At 51.6% G+C, this 23,122-nt stretch overlaps 2 protein-coding genes across 4 annotated transcripts in view; both read left to right on the top strand.

The window, feature by feature from the left end:
- myom3 (myomesin 3) overlaps positions 1 to 20,835 on the top strand; it is a 53,045-nt gene extending 32,210 nt beyond the window's left edge. For 2 of the 3 annotated variants that reach the window (XM_084702181.1, XM_084702182.1), the window contains 19 exons: positions 5,199 to 5,325; positions 5,676 to 5,857; positions 6,335 to 6,449; positions 6,719 to 6,866; positions 7,055 to 7,158; positions 7,390 to 7,434; positions 7,997 to 8,133; positions 8,907 to 9,051; positions 10,620 to 10,679; positions 10,979 to 11,046; positions 11,419 to 11,529; positions 11,631 to 11,718; positions 12,816 to 12,854; positions 13,794 to 13,899; positions 14,457 to 14,620; positions 15,324 to 15,360; positions 18,371 to 18,393; positions 18,544 to 18,599; positions 20,027 to 20,835. In XM_084702181.1, coding sequence (XP_084558307.1) covers positions 5,199 to 5,325; positions 5,676 to 5,857; positions 6,335 to 6,449; positions 6,719 to 6,866; positions 7,055 to 7,158; positions 7,390 to 7,434; positions 7,997 to 8,133; positions 8,907 to 9,051; positions 10,620 to 10,679; positions 10,979 to 11,046; positions 11,419 to 11,529; positions 11,631 to 11,718; positions 12,816 to 12,854; positions 13,794 to 13,899; positions 14,457 to 14,620; positions 15,324 to 15,360; positions 18,371 to 18,393; positions 18,544 to 18,599; positions 20,027 to 20,296 — 2,025 coding nt within the window. In that variant the 3' untranslated portion in view covers positions 20,297 to 20,835. The remainder of the gene's footprint in view (positions 1 to 5,198; positions 5,326 to 5,675; positions 5,858 to 6,334; positions 6,450 to 6,718; positions 6,867 to 7,054; positions 7,159 to 7,389; positions 7,435 to 7,996; positions 8,134 to 8,906; positions 9,052 to 10,619; positions 10,680 to 10,978; positions 11,047 to 11,418; positions 11,530 to 11,630; positions 11,719 to 12,815; positions 12,855 to 13,793; positions 13,900 to 14,456; positions 14,621 to 15,323; positions 15,361 to 18,370; positions 18,394 to 18,543; positions 18,600 to 20,026) is intronic. The other variant, XM_084702183.1, reaches the window with a different exon arrangement.
- Positions 20,836 to 21,513: 678 nt separating this feature from the next.
- fabp10a (fatty acid binding protein 10a, liver basic) lies at positions 21,514 to 23,009 on the top strand. The gene is made up of 4 exons (XM_084702180.1): positions 21,514 to 21,685; positions 22,102 to 22,274; positions 22,668 to 22,757; positions 22,908 to 23,009. Exons 1-4 carry the CDS (start codon positions 21,619 to 21,621, stop codon positions 22,956 to 22,958), a joined length of 381 nt encoding a protein of 126 aa, XP_084558306.1. The 5' UTR covers positions 21,514 to 21,618; the 3' UTR covers positions 22,959 to 23,009.
- Positions 23,010 to 23,122: the final 113 nt, after the last annotated feature.

Genomic DNA, 23,122 nt, shown 5'->3' with positions numbered 1-23,122 from the left:
ATGCTTGTAGAGGATATCAGGCTCCATGTTCAGAGTAAGTAACTAAATAAGTATGTACTTGATGTAGGAAAACTGACAGTGTAGTCCATCTGCAGAGGGTCTGTTCATCCTTCCCAACAAGTCCAAAACAACGCTTACTTCAATGATTCAGCTGTGTCACTTGGCAATAAGTGGTGTCCATGGACCTCAGTGAGACTGTTCCCCAGTGAGACTGTTCCCCAGTGAGACTCTACCTCAGTGAGACTGTTCCCCAGTGAGACTCTACCCCAGTGAGACAGTTCCCCAGTGAGACTCTACCCCAGTGAGACTGTTCCCCAGTGAGACTCTACCCCAGTGAGACTCTACCCCAGTGAGACTGTTCCCCAGTGAGACTCTACCCCAGTGAGACTGTTCCCCAGTGAGACTCTACCCCAGTGAGACTGTTCCCCAGTGAGACTCTACCTCAGTGAGACTGTTCCCCAGTGAGACTTTACCCCAGTGAGACTCTACCTCAGTGAGACTGTTCCCCAGTGAGACTCTACCCCAGTGAGACTGTTCCCCAGTGAGACTCTACCCCAGTGAGACTGTTCCCCAGTGAGACTCTACCCCAGTGAGACTGTTCCCCAGTGAGACTCTACCCCAGTGAGACTGTTCCCCAGTGAGACTCTACCCCAGTGAGACTGTTCCCCAGTGAGACTCTACCTCAGTGAGACTGTTCCCCAGTGAGACTTTACCCCAGTGAGACTCTACCTCAGTGAGACTGTTCCCCAGTGAGACTCTACCCCAGTGAGACTGTTCCCCAGTGAGACTCTACCCCAGTGAGACTGTTCCCCAGTGAGACTCTACCCCAGTGAGACTGTTCCCCAGTGAGACTCTACCCCAGTGAGTCTGTACCCAGGTGAGACTTTACCCCAGTGAGACTGTACCCAGGTGAGACTGTTCCCCAGTGAGACTGTTCCCCAGTGAGACTCTACCCCAGTGAGACTCTACCCAGGTGAGACTGTTCCCCAGTGAGACTCTACCCCAGTGAGACTGTACCCAGGTGAGACTCTACCCCAGTGAGACTGTACCCAGGTGAGACTGTTCCCCAGTGAGACTGTTCCCCAGTGAGACTCTACCCCAGTGAGACTCTACCCAGGTGAGACTGTTCCCCAGTGAGACTCTACCCCAGTGAGACTCTACCCCAGTGAGACTGTACCCAGGTGAGACTGTTCCCCAGTGAGACTGTTCCCCAGTGAGACTCTACCCCAGTAAGACTGTACCCAGGTGAGACTGTTCCCTAGTGAGACTGTTCCCCAGTGAGACTCTACCCCAGTGAGACTGTACCCAGGTGAGACTGTTCCCCAGTGAGACTGTTCCCCAGTGAGACTCTACCCCAGTGAGACTCTACCCCAGTGAGACTGTTCCCCAGTGAGACTGTTCCCCAGTGAGACTGTACCCAGGTGAGACTCTACCCCAGTGAGACTGTTCCCCAGTGAGACTCTACCCCAGTGAGACTGTTCCCCAGTGAGACTGTTCCCCAGTGAGACTGTACCCAGGTGAGACTCTACCCCAGTGAGACTGTTCCCCAGTGAGACTCTACCCCAGTGAGACTGTACCCAGGTGAGACTGTTCCCTAGTGAGACTGTTCCCCAGTGAGACTCTACCCCAGTGAGACTGTACCCAGGTGAGACTGTTCCCCAGTGAGACTGTTCCCCAGTGAGACTCTACCCCAGTGAGACTCTACCCCAGTGAGACTGTTCCCCAGTGAGACTCTACCCCAGTGAGACTGTTCCCCAGTGAGACTCTACCTCAGTGAGACTGTTCCCCAGTGAGACTTTACCCCAGTGAGACTCTACCTCAGTGAGACTGTTCCCCAGTGAGACTCTACCCCAGTGAGACTGTTCCCCAGTGAGACTCTACCCCAGTGAGACTGTTCCCCAGTGAGACTCTACCCCAGTGAGTCTGTACCCAGGTGAGACTCTACCCCAGTGAGACTGTACCCAGGTGAGACTGTTCCCCAGTGAGACTGTTCCCCAGTGAGACTCTACCCCAGTGAGACTCTACCCAGGTGAGACTGTTCCCCAGTGAGACTCTACCCCAGTGAGACTGTACCCAGGTGAGACTCTACCCCAGTGAGACTGTACCCAGGTGAGACTGTTCCCCAGTGAGACTGTTCCCCAGTGAGACTCTACCCCAGTGAGACTCTACCCAGGTGAGACTGTTCCCCAGTGAGACTCTACCCCAGTGAGACTCTACCCCAGTGAGACTGTACCCAGGTGAGACTGTTCCCCAGTGAGACTGTTCCCCAGTGAGACTCTACCCCAGTGAGACTGTACCCAGGTGAGACTGTTCCCTAGTGAGACTGTTCCCCAGTGAGACTCTACCCCAGTGAGACTGTACCCAGGTGAGACTGTTCCCCAGTGAGACTGTTCCCCAGTGAGACTCTACCCCAGTGAGACTCTACCCCAGTGAGACTGTTCCCCAGTGAGACTGTTCCCCAGTGAGACTGTACCCAGGTGAGACTCTACCCCAGTGAGACTGTTCCCCAGTGAGACTCTACCCCAGTGAGACTGTTCCCCAGTGAGACTGTTCCCCAGTGAGACTGTACCCAGGTGAGACTCTACCCCAGTGAGACTGTTCCCCAGTGAGACTCTACCCCAGTGAGACTGTACCCAGGTGAGACTGTTCCCTAGTGAGACTGTTCCCCAGTGAGACTCTACCCCAGTGAGACTGTACCCAGGTGAGACTGTTCCCCAGTGAGACTGTTCCCCAGTGAGACTCTACCCCAGTGAGACTCTACCCCAGTGAGACTGTTCCCCAGTGAGACTGTTCCCCAGTGAGACTGTACCCAGGTGAGACTCTACCCCAGTGAGACTGTTCCCCAGTGAGACTGTTCCCCAGTGAGACTCTACCCCAGTGAGACTCTACCCCAGTGAGACTGTTCCCCAGTGAGACTGTACCCCAGTGAGACTCTACCCCAGTGAGACTGTTCCCCAGTGAGACTGTACCCCAGTGAGACTGTACCCCTGTGAGACCTCAGAGTGTACCCCTGTGCCAGGGATACTGTGGAGGGTGAGCTCAGTGGTTAGAGAATTTTACTGCAGATCAAGAGGTTGCAAGTTCAAATGCCCCCATGTCCTGAATGTTGCTTTAGATGAAAGCATCTGTTAAATGAAAACATTATAGTTATTTTGGTGCTGTAAGGAGCCTAGAGAAGGCTGGGTCTAACGCCCTCTGCTGAGGCTGATTAACAACTATTTCTGATACCCTTTTCTCTCAACTGAAAACATGTCTTTCTTCATAGCTTCATCTCAGCCTCGATAGTCTTTAGATTAATGAGGATATAGATCGAGGAGAGATTCCATGTGGTTGGCACTGTGGTTTTTCTGCTTATGAAACCTATAACTGTGTTTGTCCATCTCCTCTGTGGTGGTAGCAGGCCAAAGCAGCTCCTCTGGGAGAGCCCAGAGGACCTCCTCCTCAAGCAGGGGCGATCAAAGACCGCTACTCAATCCAAAAGGAAATACTGCCACCTAGTGGTCAAAACAAGGAGAAACCACAGCATTACATAGCAACACTGGGACAATTTAGATATTGATTATATTGATTAGATAAAGATGCTATTGTAGCAGCAAAGTACAGCTAGCCACTGGTGGGTGCAGAACAGGCCGAACGAGAGATGGATTGTGATCCCTGTTCCAGTGTTCTCTGTTTGATGGGTCCATGGTCCAGGACCCTGGTCTGACTGGTCTCCTCCAGGTCCAGGACCCTGGTCTGGCTGGTCTCCTCCAGGTCCAGGACCCTGGTCTGGCTGGTCTCCTCCAGGTCCAGGACCCTGGTCTGGCTGGTCTCCCCCCAGGACCCTGGTCTGGCTGGTCTCCCCCCAGGACCCTGGTCTGGCTGGTCTCCCCCCAGGACCCTGGTCTGGCTGGTCTCCCCCCAGGACCCTGGTCTGGCTGGTCTCCTCCAGGTCCAGGACCCTGGTCTGGCTGGTCTCCTCCAGGTCCAGGACCCTGGTCTGGCTGGTCTCCCCCCAGGACCCTGGTCTGGCTGGTCTCCCCCCAGGTCCAGGACCCTGGTCTGGCTGGTCTCCCCCCAGGACCCTGGTCTGGCTGGTCTCATCCAGGACCCTGGTCTGGCTGGTCTCCTCCAGGTCCAGGACCCTGGTCTGGCTGGTCTCCCCCCAGGACCCTGGTCTGGCTGGTCTCCTCCAGGTCCAGGACCCTGGTCTGGCTGGTCTCCCCCCAGGACCCTGGTCTGGCTGGTCTCCCTCCAGGTCCAGGACCCTGGTCTGGCTGGTCTCCCCCAGGACCCTGGTCTGGCTGGTCTCCCCCAGGACCCTGGTCTGGCTGGTCTCCCCCAGGACCCTGGTCTGGCTGGTCTCCTCCAGGTCCAGGACCCTGGTCTGGCTGGTCTCCTCCAGGTCCAGGACCCTGGTCTGGCTGGTCTCCCCCCAGGACCCTGGTCTGGCTGGTCTCCTCCAGGTCCAGGACCCTGGTCTGGCTGGTCTCCCCCCAGGACCCTGGTCTGGCTGGTCTCCCCCAGGACCCTGGTCTGGCTGGTCTCCCCCCAGGTCCAGGACCCTGGTCTGGCTGGTCTCCCCCCAGGTCCAGGACCCTGGTCTGGCTGGTCTCCTCCAGGTCCAGGACCCTGGTCTGGCTGGTCTCCTCCAGGTCCAGGACCCTGGTCTGGCTGGTCTCCCCCCAGGACCAGGACCCTGGTCTGGCTGGTCTCCCCCCAGGTCCAGGACCCTGGTCTGGCTGGTCTCCCCCCAGGACCCTGGTCTGGCTGGTCTCCTCCAGGTCCAGGACCCTGGTCTGGCTGGTCTCCCCCAGGTCCAGGACCCTGGTCTGGCTGGTCTCCCCCAGGTCCAGGACCCTGGTCTGACTCTGAGAGGAGATCAGTGTCTCAGATCAATAGTGGGAGGTGCCCCTCCTCAAGCACAGTGTCTCTCCAGACTTCATACACACACCACACTGTCTGGACACACACAACATCGTCATGACAACGAGAAAGTATGGATTTTGCTGGACCAGTGTCACCTCGTCACCTATGGCAACAAGAACCCCTAATTAGCTACTAACAGTAGATAACTGTTATCACTCAGCTTCTTATAAATATCTCTTTATTTTAGTGAATTTCTACAAAACAACAACCATGTAAATGTAAATCCACATTTGGGTGTGTGTGTGTTGGTAATTGTGTGTCGGTAAGTGTGTGTGTGTTGTGCTGTGCAGGTGTGTAACCTGAGTGAGGGCGCGAGCTACCAGTTCCGTGTGTTTGCTGCCAACGTGGTGGGTGTCGGCCCAGCCTCCCTCCCTAGCCCCGCCTTCCTGTGTGAGGACTGGACCATGGAGGAGCCAGGTGGGCTGGAGCTACACACAAACACACACTACTGTACCTGGGTGTTACTGTGACCCTGTGCTCCCCTCACCCTCAACCTCTCCTCCCCCCTCCTTCCCTCCCCCTCTCCAATCCCTCTCCTCCCCCCTCCTTCCCTCCCCCTCTCCAATCCCTCTCCTCCCCCTCCTTCCCTCCCCCTCTCCAATCCCTCTCCTCCCCCCTCCTTCCCTCCCCCTCTCCAATCCCTCTCCTCCCCCTCCTTCCCTCCCCCTCTCCAATCCCTCTCCTCCCCCCTCCTTCCCTCCCCCTCTCCAATCCCTCTCCTCCACCCTCCTTCCCTCCCCCTCTCCACTCCCTCCCCTCTCCCCCAGGTCCTCCCTATGAGTTGGAGATCAGGGAGGTGAGGAATGATTCGCTGGTCCTGCTATGGGCAGAGCCCCTCTACGGCGGACAGAGCCCAATCACAGGCTACCTGCTGGAGATCAGCGAGGGCAGCCAATCAGAGACCTGGACCCCTGTAAATCAGGAAGCAACTCCAGACACCTTTTTCAAGGTTGGTGCCTTGAGCAGCACAGACAGACAGACAAGCAGACAGACAGACAGACAGACAAGCAGACAGACAGACAGACAAGCAGGCAGACAGACAGGCAGACAAGCAGACAGACAGACAGACAAGCAGGCAAACAGACAGACAAGTAGACAAGTAGACAGACAGACAAGCAAGCAGACAGACAGACAAGCAGACAGACAGGCAGACATACAGGCAGACAAGCAGACAGACAGACACGCAGGCAAACAGACAGACAAGTAGACAGGCAGACAGACAGACAAGCAGACAGACAGGCAGACAAGCAGACAGACAGACACGCAGGCAAACAGACAAGTAGACAGACAGACAGACAGGCAGGCAGGCAGGCAGGCAGGCAGGCAGGCAGGCAGGCAGGCAGGCAGACAGACAGACAAGCAGATAGACAGACAGACAGGCAGGCAGACAGACAGATATATTAGCATATGTGCTGTGTGTTTTTAGGTGTCAGGTCTGAAGACTGGCCACACCTACCGCCTACGAGTGTTAGCTGTCAATCAAGCTGGAGTGGGCTGGCCCTCCCTGCCCAGCGAACCAATCACAGCACAGACTTCTCCAGGTCAGCCATTTTAGGTTTTGTCACCCTTTCAGACACACGCACACACAATCGCGCACACATACACACAAATGCTTGCACACACACACCTTCCATACACACCATCCACGCACACACACCATCCACACACACACACCATCCACACACATACACACACCATCCACACACACACACACCATCCATATACACACACCCTCCTTCAGACACACACACGACCACCACAGAGATTTGCTCCAGCTGAAACAGCAGGCTGACCCAGTCATGACCGTCAGACACCAGAGATGTGGAGGTGGGCGTGGACAGCGACGGCTTCCTCTTCCTGTCCTGGGAGGGGGCGGAACCTGGCCAGCTGGTGTGGAGGAGGAGCTACAGGGAGGAGGTGGAGGCCGGCAGGGCCAGGGTGGAAACCAGGAATAACAGGTACCTGTCTGTTTGTTTGTGTGTGTGTGTGGAGGATGGTGATGTGTGTGTGTGTGTGGAGGGCTGTGTGTGTGTATGTGTGATAAAGCAACACTGTGGAGACTGTATACCTGTCTCTCTGACTGTCTCTCCTGTCTGTCCGTCTGTCTGTCTGTCTGTCCGTCTGTCTGGCGGTGTGTTTGTGCCAGGTGTGTCCTCACCTTCCTGGAGGCGTCAGAGCAGGACCTGGGTCTGTACACCCTGGAGAGCAGTGACCCCACCACATCCTCCAGCTACACCTTCACTGCAGAGGGTACAGCACTCTCCACCAGTGCACTGCACACACACACACATACAGAAACACATACTCAGACACACTCAGACACACACACAGAGACACACACACAGAGACACACACGCAGAGACACACAGACACACACACACAGACACTGCATCTGGTTAATGCAGACTGTTCCTTGACAGAGTTGTTGCTGGATGACTGAAGGTGTTCATGTTGACATTGTCTCTCTCTCTCTCTGTGCAGATCTGGAGAGACTGACTGAGCTGAGCTGGAACATCAGAAACCCATGTAGGTTCACAACCCCACACACCTTACCCCACCTACCCCACCCTATACCCTACCCCACAGACCTACCCCCACCTACCCCACGTACCCCCACCCTACCCTATACCCTACCCACACACCCAGCTTACACTACCCCTACCCCACACACCTACCCCCAACCGACCCTATACCCTACCCACCCACCCTACCTTGCCCCTATTCTCACCCACCCTACCCCACACACCTACCCCACCCTACCCTAACCCTACCCTATCCACACACCCAGCCACCCTACCCTACTCTCCCCACACACATGATACCTACCCTCCCCCACCCTACCCCACATGCCTACCCCCACCCCCATCTTCACCCTAACCCTGACACATGAAGGCTTCTCCCATTCCCATCATCAACACATAAAGGATGTGACACACAACAGATATTCAACCACCGACAGAACTCCTTCCTCTGTAGCTCAAGTCTCCCACTACCTCCCCATGTCCCACCTCTCCTCCTCCCTCCACCTCCCTCTCTCCATCCCTCCAACCACCTCTCCTCATCCCTCCCTCCCTCCCCGCCCCCTCAGTGATTAGCCTGCGTAGTCCCTGGCAGGTGGAGGTGGGGGAGAAGGGGGGGGTGCGTCTCTGGATGCAGACGGAGAGACTGACCAGCGCAGCAGAACTCTGCCTCATCCTAAACGACAGAGAGATCTCCAGCACTGCGGTGAGGAGCACACACACACATATACATACACACATATATATACACACACACATGCACACACATACACACATTCCCACACACGTTAGTCCCTGGCCTGTGATAGGTTATGACATCAGTCTAAAAATAGCTGTGGTTTTGTGAGCTGCTGTCTGGCTGCTGGCCTGGTCTGACCACACACACACCACACACACACCACACACACACCACACACACACACACCACACACACACCACACACACACCACACACACACACCACACACACACCACACACACACACCACACACACACCACACACACCACACACACACACACCACACACACACACCACACACACACCACACACACACACCACACACACACACCACACACACACACCACACACACACCACACACACACACCACACACACACCACACACACACACACCACACACATACACACACCACACACACACACACACCACACACATACACACACCACACACACACACCACACACACACCACACACACACCACACACACCACACACACACACCACACACACACACCACACACACACCACACACACACACCACACACACACCACACACACACACCACACACACACCACACACACACACCACACACACACACACCACACACACACCACACACACACATCACAGACTGGCTTACAGGTGGCTCCATACCTGTGTGTGTGCGTGTGTGTGTGTGTGTGCGTGTGTGTGTGTGAGTGAGTGTGGGTGTGTATAATGTGTGTGTATAATGTCTTCAGGCCCGTAAGGTCACCCTGGACAGGGAGAGTGGGGTGGTGGAGGTGCTGCTGGAGCCACTGTGTGAGCAGGACCAGGGCTCCTACACCGCTCAGCTCCAAGACGGACGGGCCAGGAACCAGTTCACCCTGCTGCTGGTGGACCACAGTGAGTCACTATATAACCCTGCTGCTGGTGGACCACAGTGAGTCACTATATAACCCTGCTGCTGGTGGACCACAGTGAGTCACTATATAACCCTGCTGCTGGTGGACCACAGTGAGTCACTATATAACCCTGCTGCTGGTGGACCACAGTGAGTCACTATATAACCCTGCTGCTGGTGGACCACAGTGAGTCACTATATAACCCTGCTGCTGGTGGACCACAGTGAGTCACTATATAACCCTGCTGCTGGTGGACCACAGTGAGTCACTATATAACCCTGCTGCTGGTGGACCACAGTGAGTCACTATATAACCCTGCTGCTGGTGGACCACAGTGAGTCACTATATAACCCTGCTGCTGGTGGACCACAGTGAGTCACTATATAACCCTGCTGCTGGTGGACCACAGTGAGTCACTATATAACCCTGCTGCTGGTGGACCACAGTGAGTCACTATATAACCCTGCTGCTGGTGGACCACAGTGAGTCACTATATAACCCTGCTGCTGGTGGACCACAGTGAGTCACTATATAACCCTGCTGCTGGTGGACCACAGTGAGTCACTATATAACCCTGCTGCTGGTGGACCACAGTGAGTCACTATATAACCCTGCTGCTGGTGGACCACAGTGAGTCACTATATAACCCTGCTGCTGGTGGACCACAGTGAGTCACTATATAACCCTGCTGCTGGTGGACCACAGTGAGTCACTATATAACCCTGCTGCTGGTGGACCACAGTGAGTCAGGCTGACCAAACGATACAACACTTTTTCACAACAAAAGTATGTTCAAGAATTAAATATAAATGCAGCACTTTGCTTCAGTATCCTTTATGTTTGTTTTCCGTATCTTTGTATGTAGTACTGTAATATAAATACTTTCGAAAGTTGAAACCCACACCCAAATGATCAATGATAATTAAATTGCATGTAAGTACCAACAAATTTTGTTAGGCCTGAAAGGGTTAACTAAAGTTCAAGAGAAAGGTGGCACACCAAGACTCCTCCTTTTCCAATCAAACTAACACGCATCAGCCCAGTAAAGCACGGAAGAATGCGACCAAACTCCCCTTTGTCAACTAAGAGTTCTGTGTAAAGTATCTTCCATTCTGCCATCGGGCTCGGCTCTGCTACCAGCCTGTACCACACTGCATCGGGCTCGGCTCTGCTACCAGCCCTGCTTCAATAAAAGATATCTATTCAATCTATGGTGTGATTACTGAACTTGTGAACTACTAGTATAGTGTAATCAGTCATGCTGCATAGTAGGCTACTGTGATGGTTCTAGTTCTCCCTCTCTCCAGCCTTATCTCCTCAGAGACCTTGTTCTTGGTCTTTCGCTCCCTTGTCCTCCATGCCTTCTCCCTTTCCATGCCTCTCTTCTTTCCCCACCAACCTGTCTTCCTTGATTTATGTTTCCAAACTTCCAAATCATTCCAAAGCCACCCTCTTTTGTCTGTATGGTTATGAGACTAAAACCTGCCAAAAATTCCAATCAGCAATCAGGGTGTGTGTGTGTGTGTGTGTGTGTGTGTGTGTGTGTGTGTGTGTGTGTGTGTGTTGCAGAGTTCCGTCAGACGCTGGCTCAGTCCCAGGCTAACAGACTGGACTACAAGAGAAAGTCAGGTGAGATGTCACTGTTCCAGACCAGTGCTTCAGCCCTGGTCCTCCGACCCCTGCCCTGCATGTTCTAGATGTTTCCCTGCTCCAACACACCTGAATCAAATTACTGGGTCAATATCTGGCTTCTGAAGAGCTTTATAACGGCCATTCATTTGATTATTTGTGTTGTGTTTTATTTGTGTTGGAGCAGGGAAACATCTAACACATATGCATGACAGTGGGCTGAGAAGCACATTCAGCCTCTGGGTTATGTGGGGCTGTGGGTCAGAGCAGGAAAGTGATCATGACCTCTTACCCCCCAGGGCCGTACTTCCAGAAGTTTCTCTCCTGGCTCATTACAGAGCAGTGTGAGCTCATCATCAGCTGCAGGGTCAGTAGCAGTCTGATGCTAATCCTGATGCTAACCCTGCAACAGCTGTAGAAGTCTGATGCTAATCCTGATGCTAACCCTGCACCAGCTGTAGCAGTCGGATGCTAACCCTGATGCTAACCCTGCAACAGTTGTAGCAGTCTGATGCTAACCCTGTAGCAGTCTGATGCTAACCCTGCACCAGCTGTAGCAGTCTGATGCTAACGCTGATGCTAACCCTGCACCAGCTCTAGCAGTCTGAGGCTAACCCTGATGCTAACCCTGCACCAGCTCTAGCAGTCTGATGCTAACCCTGATGCTAACCCTGCACCAGCTGTAGCAGTCTGATGCTAACCCAGAACCAGCTGGTCACTGTTCTCTAATCTTTCCCAGGTGACGAACGTCAACAAAGACACAGTTCTGAGGTGGTTTAAGGATGGAGTTGAGATTTCCAGCGCTGTGTATGAGCCATCATCTGGAGACAGCTCTCTCACCATACCCCAGGTACACACACACAGCACCCCAAGTACACAAACCATGTTGTTGTGTGCCGTGTGTTGTAGTGTACTGTGTTGTTGAGCTGGCTGTGTGTCCTGGTTGGTCAGGTGACCAGGAAGGAGGCAGGTACCTTCAGGGCCGTGGTATCTGACAGCAGAGGACAGGATGTGAGCACCCTGGAGCTGCTGGAGGAAGGTGAGGAGAACACACACACTCTCAATACATACACACACACACACTCACAATACACACACACACACTCACAATACACACACACTCTCAATACACACAGTCACACACATTATACACACTCACACACAATATACACACACACACTCTCAATGCACACACTCACACACAATATACACACACACACTCTCAATACACACACTCACACACAATATACACACACACACACTCAATACACACACTCACACACAATATACACACACTCAATACACACACTCACACACATTATTCACACACAATATACACACACACACACACTCTCAATACACACACTCACACACATTATACACACTCACACACAATATACACACACACACTCTCAATACACATACACTCACACACATTGTTCACACTCACGCACAATATACACGCACACACTCTCAATACACATACACTCACAATACACACACACACACTCACAATACACACACACTCACAAACATTATACACACACGCACAATATACACTAAAAGACAATAACGTTTTTATTTCTGTGTGAGAGTGGCAGGCCTGTGAGAAGGGTTCCTTCTCCAGAACCCTGTCACTTTCTGTCTGTTCCTAACAGAGGGTGTGGTGTGGAACCCTCTCGTGCTGCAGCATGCTGAGGTGTGGAACCCTCTCGTGCTGCAGCATGCTGAGGTGTGGAACCCTCTCGTGCTGCAGCATGCTGAGGTGTGGAACCCTCTCGTGCTGCAGCATGCTGAGGTGTGGAACCCTCTCGTGCTGCAGCATGCTGAAGTGTGGAACCCTCTCGTGCTGCAGCATGCTGAATTGTGGAACCCTCTCGTGCTGCAGCATGCTGAGGTGTGGAACCCTCTCGTGCTGCAGCATGCTGAAGTGTGGAACCCTCTCGTGCTGCAGCATGCTGAAGTGTGGAACCCTCTCGTGCTGCAGCATGCTGAAGTGTGGAACCCTCTCGTGCTGCAGCATGCTGAAGTGTGGAACCCTCTCGTGCTGCAGCATGCTGAAGTGTGGAACCCTCTCGTGCTGCAGCATGCTGAACGCACCGCCTGACGACGTCCTCATTCTTTGTTTGTTTACAGAGTACGACAAGCTCCTCCAACACCTGAGCAAACAATGTGGTGAGTAAATGGAGACTGTCCTGGTGTAGAAACACTCAACACACCCAATCCCCTTCCAAGCATCCTGCTCCCCTTCCAAGCATCCTGCTCCCCTTCCAGGCATCCTGCTCCCCTTCCAGGCATCCTGCTCCCCTTCCAACCATCCTGCTCCCCTTCCAGGCATCCTGCTCCCCTTCCAACCATCCTGCTCCCCTTCCAGGCATCCTGCTCCCCTTCCAACCATCCTGCTCCCCTTCCAACCATCCTGCTCCCCTTCCAACCATCCTGCTCCCCTTCCAATCATCCTGCTCCCCTTCCAACCATCCTGCTCCCCTTCCAACCATCCTGCTCCCCTTCCAACCATCCTGCTCCCCTTCCAACCATCCTGCTCCCCTTCCAACCATCCTGCTCCCCTTCCAACCATCCTGCTCCCCTTCCAACCATCCTGCTCCCCTTCCAACCATCCTGCTCCCCTTCCAACCATCCTGCTCCCCTTCCAACCATCCTGCTCCCCTTCCAACCATCCTGCTCCCCTTCCAACCATCCTGCTCCCCTTCCAACCATCCTGCTCCCCTTCCAACCATCCTGCTCCCCTTCCAACCATCCTGCTCCCCTTCCAACCATCCTGCTCCCCTTCCAACCATCCTGCTCCCCTTCCAGGCATCCTGAGCTACGGCTCTCCAGCAGGGTTGATGGCTAACATTCAGAACATTAACATTCAGACATTCATTCATGCGTGAATTCATAGAGTTGGGTTTGATCCAGACAGAGAGAGTGAAAGCCTTGTCATTGTATAATCACTGCTCCACAGATGTGACTACAGTACCCTCTGCCCCCCCCCCCCACACACACACACTCACACACACGCAGAGCAATTCTCCATGTTGTGACTTGTTAGAGACATGTCTCTCTCTCTCTCTCTCTCTCTCTCTCTGTGTCTCTCTCCCATGTCTCTCCCAGCGCTGTCGGCCAGTCCCCTGAGGGTTCAGTGCACTGCTGAAGGCTTCAAGCTGTACTGCTCTCTCAGATACTACCTCAGCTACATGAAGACCAGCTGGAGCCTGCAGTGAGTAGCATCACCTGGCACCTCTCCCATCCTCCTTCGCTGGCTGCTTTACTGACTTGCTGGCAGGCTGGGTCACTTGCTGGCTGGCTGGTTGGCTGGCTGGCTGCCTGGGTTGTTGACTGGCTGGCTAGAGGGATGACTGGCTGTTGGGCTGGCTGGATGGCTGGTTGATTGGCTGGCTGTCGGGCTGGCTGGCTGGTTGACTGGCTGGCTGGATGGCTGGCTGGCTGGCTGTCGGGCTGGTTGACTGGATGGCTGGTTGACTGGCTGGTTGACTCTCTGTCGGATTGGTTTCATCACTGGCATAAACAGTAGAAATCCCAAATGCAGGCCCATGCCGCCCCCTGCTGGTTGTTTGTGTGATAACCAGATTTAGCAGGGAACAAGTTTGTTCCTGGTTGTGTGGAAGTACTGGAGGCTAAATATTGTCATGAAAAGAGAGACAAAGTAACAACTAAAACCAACACACCATCACAGCTGACACCATCACACTGGATGCCAACTTCTTGATCTGCTGTCAGATGCTCTAACCACTAACCCACACCTCCGTCCACCAGGGAGAAGCATATTGACCAGGATCCGAGAGCCAAGCCGGGCAGCAGCATGCAGAAGCTGTGGCTGCAGGTCCTGGCTCCCACTGAGAGCGATAAGGGGAAGTACACCCTGGAGATGTCTGACGGGCAGGAGACACACAAGCGCTCGCTCGACCTCTCTGGGCAAGGTCAGTCTGCTCTGCACGCCATGCTAGGCTGGTGAGCTCTGCACGCCATGCTAGACTGGTGAGCTCTGCACGCCATGCTAGGCTGGTGAGCTCTGCACGCCATGCTAGACTGGTGAGCTCTGCACGCTATGCTAGACTGGTGAGCTCTGCACGCCATGCTAGACTGGTGAGCTCTGCACGCCATGCTAGGCTGGTGAGCTCTGCACGCCATGCTAGACTGGTGAGCTCTGCACGCCATGCTAGGCTGGTGAGCTCTGCACGCCATGCTAGACCGGTGAGCTCTGCACGCCATGCTAGACTGGTGAGCTCTGCACGCCATGCTAGACTGGTGAGCTCTGCATGCCATGCTAGACTGGTGAGCTCTGCACGCCATGCTAGACTGGTGAGCTCTGCACGCCATGCTAGACTGGTGAGCTCTGCACGCCATGCTAGACTGGTGAGCTCTGCACGCCATGCTAGACTGGTGAGCTCTGCACGCCATGCTAGGCTGGTGATGCTGGCTCGTCACAGACTTCACTACATCAGCGCTGTAATGCTTCCAGAAGTCCTCCTGTGCCTGTTCCTGACTCCTGGTTGGAGCATTGCCTCCCAATCTGTTCAAGAAATATTTGTGTAATAAAAGTGTAACGTCCCAGTCTTCAAGGTGTTTTGTCACACATGTAGTTAGTCTGGTGTTGATATGAACTGTGTCTCTGTGCTCCAGTGTTTGCGGACGCGTTGCTGGAGTTCCAGAGGCTGAAGTGAGTTCCCCCTGGCCTGATCTGCTGAGGTTGTGTTTAATGTTGTGTGTAGCAGCTGTGGTTGTGTTTAATGTTGTGTGTAGCAGCTGTGGTTGTGTTTAATGTTGTGTGTAGCAGCTGTGGTTGTGTTTAATGTTGTGTGTAGCAGCTGTGGTTGTGTTTAATGTTGTGTGTAGCAGCTGTGGTTGTGTTTAATGTTGTGTGTAGCAGCTGTGGTTGTGTTTAATGTTGTGTGTAGCAGCTGTGGTTGTGTTTAATGTTGTGTGTAGCAGCTGTGGTTGTGTTTAATGTTGTGTGTAGCAGCTGTGGTTGTGTTTAATGTTGTGTGTAGCAGCTGTGGTTGTGTTTAATGTTGTGTGTAGCAGCTGTGGTTGTGTTTAATGTTGTGTGTAGCAGCTGTGGTTGTGTTTAATGTTGTGTGTAGCAGCTGTGGTTGTGTTTAATGTTGTGTGTAGCAGCTGTGGTTGTGTTTAATGTTGTGTGTAGCAGCTGTGGTTGTGTTTAATGTTGTGTGTAGCAGCTGTGGTTGTGTTTAATGTTGTGTGTAGCAGCTGTGGTTGTGTTTAATGTTGTGTGTAGCAGCTGTGGTTGTGTTTAATGTTGTGTGTAGCAGCTGTGGTTGTGTTTAATGTTGTGTGTAGCAGCTGTGGTTGTGTTTAATGTTGTGTGTAGCAGCTGTGGTTGTGTTTAATGTTGTGTGTAGCAGCTGTGGTTGTGTTTAATGTTGTGTGTAGCAGCTGTGGTTGTGTTTAATGTTGTGTGTAGCAGCTGTGGTTGTGTTTAATGTTGTGTGTAGCAGCTGTGGTTGTGTTTAATGTTGTGTGTAGCAGCTGTGGTTGTGTTTAATGTTGTGTGTAGCAGCTGTGGTTGTGTTTAATGTTGTGTGTAGCAGCTGTGGTTGTGTTTAATGTTGTGTGTAGCAGCTGTGGTTGTGTTTAATGTTGTGTGTAGCAGCTGTGGTTGTGTTTAATGTTGTGTGTAGCAGCTGTGGTTGTGTTTAATGTTGTGTGTAGCAGCTGTGGTTGTGTTTAATGTTGTGTGTAGCAGCTGTGGTTGTGTTTAATGTTGTGTGTAGCAGCTGTGGTTGTGTTTAATGTTGTGTGTAGCAGCTGTGGTTGTGTTTAATGTTGTGTGTAGCAGCTGTGGTTGTGTTTAATGTTGTGTGTAGCAGCTGTGGTTGTGTTTAATGTTGTGTGTAGCAGCTGTGGTTGTGTTTAATGTTGTGTGTAGCAGCTGTGGTTGTGTTTAATGTTGTGTGTAGCAGCTGTGGTTGTGTTTAATGTTGTGTGTAGCAGCTGTGGTTGTGTTTAATGTTGTGTGTAGCAGCTGTGGTTGTGTTTAATGTTGTGTGTAGCAGCTGTGGTTGTGTTTAATGTTGTGTGTAGCAGCTGTGGTTGTGTTTAATGTTGTGTGTAGCAGCTGTGGTTGTGTTTAATGTTGTGTGTAGCAGCTGTGGTTGTGTTTAATGTTGTGTGTAGCAGCTGTGGTTGTGTTTAATGTTGTGTGTAGCAGCTTTGGTTGTGTTTAATGTTGTGTGTAGCAGCTGTGGTTGTGTTTAATGTTGTGTGTAGCAGCTGTGGTTGTGTTTAATGTTGTGTGTAGCAGCTGTGGTTGTGTTTAATGTTGTGTGTAGCAGCTGTGGTTGTGTTTAATGTTGTGTGTAGCAGCTGTGGTTGTGTTTAATGTTGTGTGTAGCAGCTGTGGTTGTGTTTAATGTTGTGTGTAGCAGCTGTGGTTGTGTTTAATGTTGTGTGTAGCAGCTGTGGTTGTGTTTAATGTTGTGTGTAGCAGCTGTGGTTGTGTTTAATGTTGTGTGTAGCAGCTGTGGTTGTGTTTAATGTTGTGTGTAGCAGCTTTGGTTGTGTTTAATGTTGTGTGTAGCAGCTGTGGTTGTGTTTAATGTTGTGTGTAGCAGCTGTGGTTGTGTTTAATGTTGTGTGTAGCAGCTGTGGTTGTGTTTAATGTTGTGTGTAGCAGCTGTGGTTGTGTTTAATGTTGTGTGTAGCAGCTGTGGTTGTGTTTAATGTTGTGTGTAGCAGCTGTGGTTGTGTTTAATGTTGTGTGTAGCAGCTGTGGTTGTGTTTAATTTTGTGTGTAGCAGCTGTGGTTGTGTTTAATGTTGTGTGTAGCAGCTGTGGTTGTGTTTAATGTTGTGTGTAGCAGCTGTGGTTGTGTTTAATGTTGTGTGTAGCAGCTGTGGTTGTGTTTAATGTTGTGTGTAGCAGCTGTGGTTGTGTTTAATGTTGTGTGTAGCAGCTGTGGTTGTGTTTAATGTTGTGTGTAGCAGCTGTGGTTGTGTTTAATGTTGTGTGTAGCAGCTGTGGTTGTGTTTAATGTTGTGTGTAGCAGCTGTGGTTGTGTTTAATGTTGTGTGTAGCAGCTGTGGTTGTGTTTAATGTTGTGTGTAGCAGCATCCACTACTAGACTTGCAATGCCCTGTGTTACCTTGTGTGATCTGTGCAAATAGCTATTAAAAATTGTTTGGACTTTGAACCTTCTCCGCTCCGCAGACCCCGGCCTCCACACTCACCAGCAATATCCTCCCGACAAACATGCACACATTTTTTTAATGATTTAAAAAATGATAGTACAAACATATTTTGTGGATAGAAATTTCAATTTATGTTTAGTTTTATTGTTCTGGCTATTTCTTAACTGGCTATCTACTGGTGTTCACTACAGTGAACACACTGTGGACTCACTGTGGACTCACTGTGGACTCACTGTGGACTCACTGTGGACTCACTGTGGACTCACTGTGGACTCACTGTGGACTCACTGTGGACACACTGTGGACTCACTGTGGACTCACTGTGGACTCACTGTGGACTCACTGTGGACTCACTGTGGACACACTGTGGACTCACTGTGGACTCACTGTGGACTCACAGTAAATAACCATCTGGCTGGGTTTCCTCTACATTAAATCAGGCACGCTAACTGTACTAAAAAGACGTGTGTAAGACAATTTGACATGTGCACCAAATTTATAACTGTTTCTATTCTCAAGGCAGGTGGCAGTGGCAGAGAAGAGTGAGTATACCCCAATTCTACTTCTGTACCTCTGAGCCTCATGTGTTCATAGCAGGGCATTCCTCTGCCTCGTGTTCATAGCAGGGCATTCCTCTGCCTCATGTGTTCATAGCAGGGCATTCCTCTGCCTCATGTGTACATGTTTTTCAGATTGCGCCAGAGTGACAAAAGGCCTTCCAGATGTTGTTGCCATCATGGAGAATAAGGTACCGTGTCACTGTCCCCTACAGCAGACCACGTCACTGTCACTGTCCCCTACAGTAGACCACGTCACTGTCACTGTCCCCTACAGCAGACCACGTCACTGTCCCCTACAGCAGGCCACGTCACTGTCACTGTCCCCTACAGTAGACCACGTCACTGTCACTGTCCCCTACAGCAGACCACGTCACTGTCACTGTCCCCTACAGCAGACCACGTCACTGTCCCCTACAGCAGACCACGTCACTGTCCCCTACAGTAGACCACGTCACTGTCACTGTCCCCTACAGTAGACCACGTCACTGTCCCCTACAGCAGACCACGTCACTGTCCCCTACAGCAGACCACGTCACTGTCACTGTCCCCTACAGCAGACCACGTCACTGTCCCCTACAGCAGACCACGTCACTGTTCCCTACAGCAGACCACGTCACTGTCACTGTCCCCTACAGCAGACCACGTCACTGTCCCCTACAGCAGACCACGTCACTGTCACTGTCCCCTACAGTAGACCACGTCACTGTCAATGTCCCCTACAGCAGACCACGTCACTGTCCCCTACAGCAGACCACGTCACTGTCACTGTCCCCTACAGCAGACCACGTCACTGTCCCCTACAGCAGACCACGTCACTGTCCCCTACAGCAGACCACGTCACTGTTCCCTACAGCAGACCACGTCACTGTCACTGTCCCCTACAGCAGACCACGTCACTGTCACTGTCCCCTCCAGCAGACCACGTCACTGTCACTGTCCCCTACAGCAGACCACGTCACTGTCCCCTACAGCAGACCATGACCTGGCTTGTGGCCGATGTTGATATGAAGCATGAGATACTTCAGCTGATTACCAATGAGCCTTTGTTTATATGGCGAAAGTAAATCGCTCGGTAGTGTGCCGACATGGGGCCAGTTATGGCTGACTAAAGATTAGCTCAATTTGACCTCTTGAGTGGATTTATGCACACATAGTTTGTTGACATTATGTAGAACTGGATTAAATATATTTTTATTATGCATTGTGTGATAACTTGTTTTTGCGATTGTTTGCATTGTCAGTTTTCATAGGAGGCTACCATTTCAGTAGTAGGCTACCATTAGCAGTGAGTTCATTTAAGATTATGTATAGGAAACAAGTTACCACTGGTCTCATAAAATCTGAATATATGTGTTATTATCAACCTTCATTAGCCTACAATTTAGGCTTGTGTATCTAGCTGGCTAACCCTTCGTGTATCACGCTGGCTAACCCTCCCTGCTAGCAGGTTAACCTTTCGGGTTTTTAGCAGGCTAACCCTTCCTGATAGCCAGGCCTCTCTAAGGTGGTTGGTAGGCTTATAGTATGGATGAGTTCTCTTTTAGTGAAACATCACACCAGCTCACTCTCCTGCCCCTCCTTCTCCTTCACCCCCTCTCCCCTTCCTCCCCCCCAGTCTCTGTGCCTCACCTGTTTCGCTGATGGGGACCCCGCCCCGGAGATGTTCTGGCTGAAGAACGACCGGGAGATAGTGTCGGGGGGTCAGTTTTCCGTCACCAAGGAGCCCAAGTCCAGCACCCTTACTGTCAACAATGTGACGAGCCAGGACTCTGGGAGATACAGCATCTTCGTCCGCAACCAGCATGGCTCCCAGACAGTGAACGTGACTGTGAGCGTTTACAAGCACGGGGAGAGTCCCCCCCCGGACGCTGTGGAGATGGAGTGAGAGAGAGAGAGAAAGAGAGAGAGAGGGGGAGAGAGAGAGAGGGAGAGGGAGAGGGAGAGAGAGAGAGAGAGAGAGAGAGTGCATAACAATCGATCCTATCACGGCTGTCTAGAAACTCTAATGATGCGTGTAGACCGTCGTAGCTTGTAAGACAAGGTTCCTGGTACAGCTGGTAACATGAACAACCCAGCTCAGATAAGAAGATACAGTATTTCAGTAGAGATGCCATGTGAACAGTTAAAGACTGAAGATAACAGTTCATTTATCCTCACGAGCGGAAATGTAGGAAGTCAAGGTTCCCTTCATGTTTATCTGTGTCATTTATGCAGTGACTGTAGCCACTTAACTCATCCTGTATCTGAAGCTGACCTGGCCAGCACAACACTGCCAGTCAGTCACACGCTGCAGTAGTGAGGAGCAAACCTTTCACAGATACCTTCCAAAGTGTACAGGGGGATTTGAGCCTTCAACCTCTTGATCTGTAGTCCTGTTCTCCTACTGAGCTGGTCCTGTTCTCAATAAAGCTTCTCTCAGCTGTTTTCTCCTGGTTTCACTCCCACAAACATGCATGTGACTTTATTATCTTACACAACATCCTAGTTCTTGCTGTACATCGATGGTCAATATACCCATCAATCAATACAGATTTAATAAAATGCCAAATAAATGGAACACTTGTAAGCGTGATATGATTTTCTCCCAGTATCATTATGCAAGAGTTTCTCTTCTGCAAACTGTCCACAGTGTTGTTGACCTCCTGCACGACAGTCAGGTTGCCTGGCTGCACTTCCAGCAGGACAGGCTTATTATGGGATACATACAGATCACAGACATCAAATGATGGAAATCTTTCAATCCATCTTCACCTCATCACTACTTGTCAGGACTGTCAGTCACTTGTTGAGAAATGGTTGAGAAATCTGAGAAACTTATGTCGTCAAACATTGAACACATTTTGGATACCATAATATGTGTGTTGTCTCTAAACTCATAAATATTAGAAAATGCAATCTAAGGTGGGCACAGTTTGATTACCTTCCAACCTGGGGTGCTTTCAGTGTGTTATGAGTTGTTTGAATGAAAGCAGTCATGAACGCACATCTCACCAGCTCAAACTCCCCTCTGGGTTCACCCCTTTACTCTGTGAGTAAGGGTCACGCCAAACACAGGAGTAACCGAACTCCAGGTTGTTCAAACAGAGTGGATTACTTCAGAGTCAGCGTTACTGATTAGACAAAGGCCAGACCGCCTGCTGAAGAACAGCATAAGTACCAGGTGCAGCGTGGGCCTCCACAGCTAGCCCGGAGCAGCCCCAGGAGAACATGGCCTTCAGTGGAACGTGGCAGGTGTACGCTCAGGAGAACTACGAGGAGTTCCTCAGAGCCATCTGTGAGTGAGCCTGTCGCTTGAACCCTAACCCCTCTACCCTAACCCCTCTACCCTAACCCTAACCCCTCTACCCTAACCCCTCTACCCTAACCCTAACCCCTCTACCCTAACCCCTCTACACTAACCCCTCTACCCTAACCCCTCTACCCTAACCCTAACCCCTCTACCCTAACCCTAACCCCTCTACCCTAACCCTAACCCCTCTACCCTAACCCCTCTACACTAACCCCTCTACCCTAACCCTAACCCCTCTACCCTAACCCCTCTACACTAACCCCTCTACCCTAACCCTAACCCCTCTACCCTAACCCTAACCCCTCTACCCTAACCCAAACCCCTCTACCCTAACCCTAACCCCTCTACCCTAACCCCTCTACCCTAACCCCTCTACCCTAACCCTAAGTCTTTCTCCCCAGCCCTTCCAGAAGATGTCATCAAGCTGGCCAAGGACATCAAGCCTGTAACAGCGATCCAGCAAAATGGCAACGACTTTGTCATCACCTCCAAAACCCCTGGCAAGTCTGTCACCAACTCCTTCACCATCGGCAAGGAGGCTGAGATCACAACCATGGATGGCAAAAAGCTGAAGGTACGCTAGCATGCTGTTTGGGGTTTGTACCAGGTCTGTAGCAGGTCTTTACCAAGTCTGTCTATACCTGTCTCTCTCCTGCTGTCCCGTCTCTCTCCTGCTGTCCCGTCTCTCTCCTGCTGTCCTGTCTCTCTCCTGCTGTCCTGTCTCTCTCCTGCTGTCCCGTCTCTCTCCTGCTGTCCCGTCTCTCTCCTGCTGTCCCGTCTCTCTCCTGCTGTCCCGTCTCTCTCCTGCTGTCCTGTCTCTCTCCTGCTGTCCCGTCTCTCTCCTGCTGTCCTGTCTCTCTCCTGCTGTCCTGTCTCTCTCCTGCTGTCCTGTCTCTCTCCTGCTGTCCTGTCTCTAAATCCATTAATGTTCTCTGTGATCCTGTCTCCCCTGAACTTTGACCTCTAGTGCATTGTCAAGATGGAGGGTGGCAAGATGGTGTGCAACACAGAGAAGTTCTCCCATGTCCAGGAGCTCAAGGGAGGAGAGATGTGGGAGGTTGGTAATGTTCCCACTGTCTGTGGCTTTCCAGAGGTCCCACAACCCCTCAGCTGACATTGTTTTCGATTTCAGCGAGTTTGTGTATAATAAAGCTGTATGTGATTGGGAAATGATGACTAAATGATGTAACATTTCCTTCTGCTATAGACTCTGACGGTGGGCTCCACGTCACTCATCAGGAAGAGCAAGAAGATTTGATCTTGGAAGGAGACATAGTGGCTATTTAAATAAACTTGTTGCTTGACATTATCATCCGACTTGTCTGATTGTCTTTATCAACTACTTACACAAGAGCAAGCAGAGAGGGGAACAATTGTTGTTATGTATGGTAGTTTATAAGACTATATTCCTATGGAAATGAC

This window comes from Hypomesus nipponensis, chromosome 2 (assembly GCF_054491055.1).
Source record: "Hypomesus nipponensis isolate SF chromosome 2, ASM5449105v1, whole genome shotgun sequence".
In the NCBI taxonomy this organism is placed as follows: domain Eukaryota; kingdom Metazoa; phylum Chordata; class Actinopteri; order Osmeriformes; family Osmeridae; genus Hypomesus; species Hypomesus nipponensis.
This window is presented reverse-complemented; position numbering and strand designations above follow the sequence as displayed.

Coding starts and splice junctions, on each gene's coding strand:
- fabp10a (XM_084702180.1), top strand. CDS start 21,619: ATGGCCTTCAGTGGAACGTGGCAGGTGTACGCTCAGGAGAACTACGAG. Junction 21,686..22,101: donor GGAGTTCCTCAGAGCCATCT/GTGAGTGAGCCT, acceptor CTTTCTCCCCAG/CCCTTCCAGAAGATGTCATC. Junction 22,275..22,667: donor TGGATGGCAAAAAGCTGAAG/GTACGCTAGCAT, acceptor TTTGACCTCTAG/TGCATTGTCAAGATGGAGGG.